Consider the following 4,300-nt stretch of genomic DNA (forward strand, 5'->3'; position numbering starts at 1 on the left):
TTTCCCATGTTAACAGTTCTCGATAATTCGAAGTTCGATAATTCGAATTTCTCGATAATTCGAAGAAAATTGTATGCCCCGCCTTGATGATAACCTCTATAATTCGAAGTACAGCAGTGACTAAGTAACAACTGCGACGAACTCATATTTATAACTTATGCGGTTGCATGTGATAGGTCCGTTGCGAGTGGTGGGAGTTGGCGTGTGTGACAAGGGTGGGGCTGCTAATATAAATGAAGATTGTGTGCTTGTGTAGTTCAATGTTGATAGGACTTAGACCTCAACGATTTCGAGAGTATGGAGAAGATCAAGTATACAACATTATTATTGAGTGAGAGAGTAGAACTCATTCGATGTGTCGAGAAAGGAGTTAAAAGGAAGAAGGACATTGCTGCAGATTTCAAGATTCCCGCCAACTCTCTGACTTACATAATCAAGAACAAGGAGAAGATTTTGGCTGCTCGTGAAAATTCCTGTTTCCAACAGGATTGGAAACGCATGAAGACATCTCATTCTCCATTGTTGGAAATATCGATGGTGGAATGGATGAAATTTGCTCGGTACCAGAATATTCCCTTATCTGGTCCTATAGTGCTAGAAAATCTGAATTCTTTACAGCTCACTCAGGATACAAAGACTTGAAACCTAGCTCTGAGTGGTTAGAAAAATTTAAGAATAGGAATGGAATAATCTATAGGACATTAAATAGCGAAAGTACTTCTGTTTCGGAAGAAGACTGCGGAAAGTTTCTCACCGACATTTTGCCTAGCTTGTTAGAAGTTTATGCAATAGAAGATATCTTCAATGCAGATGAAACAGGTCTTTTTTTCAAATGTTTACCAGATAAAACTGACATTTAAGGGAGACACTTGTCATGGTGGTAAACAAAGCAAAGATCGTGTTACTGTCATGGTTTGCGCTAATATGTCTGGTAAAGAAAAACTAGAGTTGCTGGTAATAGGCAAATCTAAGAATCCACGATGTCTCAAGGGAGTCAAGTCTTTACCAGTGCTTTACGAGAGCAATAAAAATGCTTGGATAACTACTTCAGTATACGAAGACTGTCTTCATAAGATTGATCACAAGTTTCAAAGAGAAAATCGGAAAGTTCTCCTACTTGTGGATAATTGTCCGGCTCATCCGAAAGTCTTAATTCAAACTTTGAAAGCCATAAAGGTGATTCACTTACCACAAAATTTAACTGCCAAATTGCAACCAATGGATCAAGGAATCATTAAGAACCTTAAAGTGAATTACCGGCGGAGAATTATAAAAAGATTGCTCAAGGCTTCGGATGAGAAAATGGGGTTGACTAATTTGAATTTATTGGATGCTATTTTCGACTTGAACAAAGCTTGGACTGATGTCACAAGTGATACAATTGCGAATTGCTTTCGGAAGGCTGGCTTCGTAAAAACTGACGTGGAAAATCTTGCAACACAAGAACAAGTCGAAACTTTATCGGATGGTACTTCTGAAGAGTGGAATGATCTACAAAGAATGTTGGGCTTCACAGATGTAACTTTTGAAGATTTCATTGATGTAGACACTAATGTGATTATTGCTAGTGAACCTATAGATACTGAGATATTGGATAGTATACAGGCACAAGAACCTTCAAAATCTGATGACGAGAATGATGCCGAGGATCAGGATGTGGCACCCCCAACAAAATTAAGAGATGCTGAAGTTCGTTTAGCATTGCTCGCAGGTTTCTTTCTGAACAAAGTGATGTGCCGAACACAATCTTTGCTGCTTTAGACATGATTGAAAACTTCTGCTAGAGAAAGAGTTGCATCAAACAGAAAAAAATTACTGACTTTATTAAATAATCTGCTATTTAAAAATACCAAACGGCCCTTTTTAGGGCCAACAAATTATCTTTACGTTGGATAACTCATTGTTAATTTCAAACTTCTCTATAACTGACATCAACATAATTGCATATTACCAAATTCTCCCAATCCCTGATTTTTCTGAGTCTGTCGAAATTTTAACGTTTGATTATTAATTATTAATTAATTAATTTTATTAATTAAATATTAATTAATTAAATCTGGCATTATAATATTAACTGAAAAACATTTTCACACTGCCTGCATCGAATGTATTTTAAGGGAAATTCACAATACGTTATCTAAGACGTATAAAAAACGTATAAACGAATTGTGTGCGTGTATACTCTTATGTTCGATGATTCGAATTTTCGATAATTTGAAGTTTTTCTCGGTCCCGAAGCACTTCGAATTATCGAGGTTTTACTGTATATGATAAATTAAAAATTTTTGAGGGTGCTAAAATATATACCGTGTCTAAATTCACCCAAACTACGTGAACTTAAGAAATATCAATCTATTAAAATTTCTTTGTTAGGATATTAAACATTATTTCAATTAATCTAAAATTATACATTCCGAATCAACAAATGCTTCATGGATTCCCGAGCATCAAGACATTTCAAACGACTTGAGCAAATCTCAATCCGACAGAATAAATTGGGCGGATTATTGCTGAACGACTCTTTAATTAATTTTTCAGTTAAACAGCATCACATATATGACTTATGGTATTAATTATATGTCAATAAAATATACTGGAATAAAATGATTCAATTTTCATTATAGTATCAGAACTTTTCTTTATAAATTTAAAACATATACAAAAATATTACATCAATCTACCTTTTCAATCAAAGGACGAAGAAAAAAATTATTATTAAGAATATATTGAATATAGGAAACTTATAATCTACTAAATATTTCTTTTATTCAATAAAATCACATTGTAGTTTTTTTCTGCATCCGATACAAGTAAAAAGATCGACGGATATACAATTTCGGTACATTTAATAATGATTATTTGTACATTAAAATTAGAAGTACTGAAAAGAGGATATACGAGAATCTAATAAGTATTTCATTAAGTCCGTTTTAAGACCTCCAAACATGAAAAAATGGAAATTTGTGCACATTTTGAGTAGTTAAATAGTACTTGCATTATATTGAATTAATCCTCATCAGATCCTCGTAAAGTCTCTGAGGCTAGAGAACTGAAAAGAATAAAAAGAGGACTTATATTTCGACTCGGGTATACTATAGAATTACCCTGACCAAGGGGAAAATGTAAAAAAGAGAGAAAAACTAGAGGTTTCACGGGGGTTTTATTTTTGCAAGGGAAAGCTGCGGTATCTCTCCGTATTTTGAGTAGATGAGTTAAAATATGGCATCAGAAATATTCGAATTCCTCAGAATTTCCCCAACCTAGGGTAAGGAGTGGAACATTTAACAATGGAACTTTGACGTGAAGTAACATTGGAACAAGGAGGAACATGTGGAGGAGCGACTGGGAGAACCTTCAGAGTGGAACTCAATGTTTGACTTTTACACTGTAAAAAATTTCGGGAATTTTCCCCACTTTTTAGTGTCGAAAAATCCGCATTTTCGTTAGGGGAAATCATTTTCCCTAAATGTCCTTATGATTCACTAAAAAAATGGGCAAAATTCCTGAAAATTTATGGAATTAGATAATACCTACAATTTTTGGAGAAATTCCCCTAAACTCAGAGTAATTTGTACGAAAGTTTTACCATGATCAACATGGCGGTTCCTTCCGTCCTGGTCTCTCCCATTGCTGCGGTCGAGCTGAATTAAGTTTTTTTAAAACTTTATATACAAATTTTGGGGAATTTCGTTTACATAAATTCTTTGAATTTTAAGTATATAGATATTTATTTATTTTTCAGCCTAACGGCCTTGAAAAATTGGACTTGGTTTACATTTCTTTTTCTTAACCATCCACTCTTACATTCAAGGATTTTTTTTTTGACAACTAAAACAAAATAGAATCTCTATATGGATTAATAGTAACAATTATGGTTCTCTATACACGCATATTATACATTTCTCTACTTATCTAGAGTTAATTACATCCTCTTTTCGCTTTTCCAAAAGTCTTAACCAATAACACACATTCTTGTTGCCTGCCCTACCATTTAACATTTCTTCAATTTCTAAATTTGGTCTATCTATTAATTCGCAGTCTCTAATTAAATGTTCCAATGTACCTTTTTCTCTTTTACATAAAGCACACGTAAGCCCCGTAAGACAGAACTTCAGCCACTAAGCTGTTAAAAATATATATTCTTCTGTTGAAATTGCCCTTAAAGAGTCTTGTTCCTATCCCCCACGTATGTTGCATCACAATGTTGGCCTTTTTAACAATTTCCTGAATGTGTCTATCACAGCCTCCATTTTTATTGAATGTGTACCCTAAATATTTGAATACTTTCACTTGCTCTACA

General features: G+C 34.0%; 1 protein-coding gene across 1 annotated transcript; it reads left to right on the plus strand.

The window, feature by feature from the left end:
* Window positions 1-810: 810 nt before the first annotated feature.
* On the plus strand, window positions 811-1,761 carry LOC117180676 (tigger transposable element-derived protein 4-like). Its single transcript, XM_033373166.1, has one exon. It carries the CDS (start codon window positions 811-813, stop codon window positions 1,759-1,761), a length of 951 nt encoding a protein of 316 aa, XP_033229057.1.
* The last annotated feature ends 2,539 nt before the right edge of the window (window positions 1,762-4,300 follow it).

The sequence above is a fragment of the Belonocnema kinseyi genome, chromosome 9 (assembly GCF_010883055.1).
Source record: "Belonocnema kinseyi isolate 2016_QV_RU_SX_M_011 chromosome 9, B_treatae_v1, whole genome shotgun sequence".
In the NCBI taxonomy this organism is placed as follows: domain Eukaryota; kingdom Metazoa; phylum Arthropoda; class Insecta; order Hymenoptera; family Cynipidae; genus Belonocnema; species Belonocnema kinseyi.

What these genes read in the sequence shown, in the direction of transcription:
- LOC117180676 (XM_033373166.1), top strand. Translation starts at nt 811, where the DNA reads ATGAAACAGGTCTTTTTTTCAAATGTTTACCAGATAAAACTGACATTT.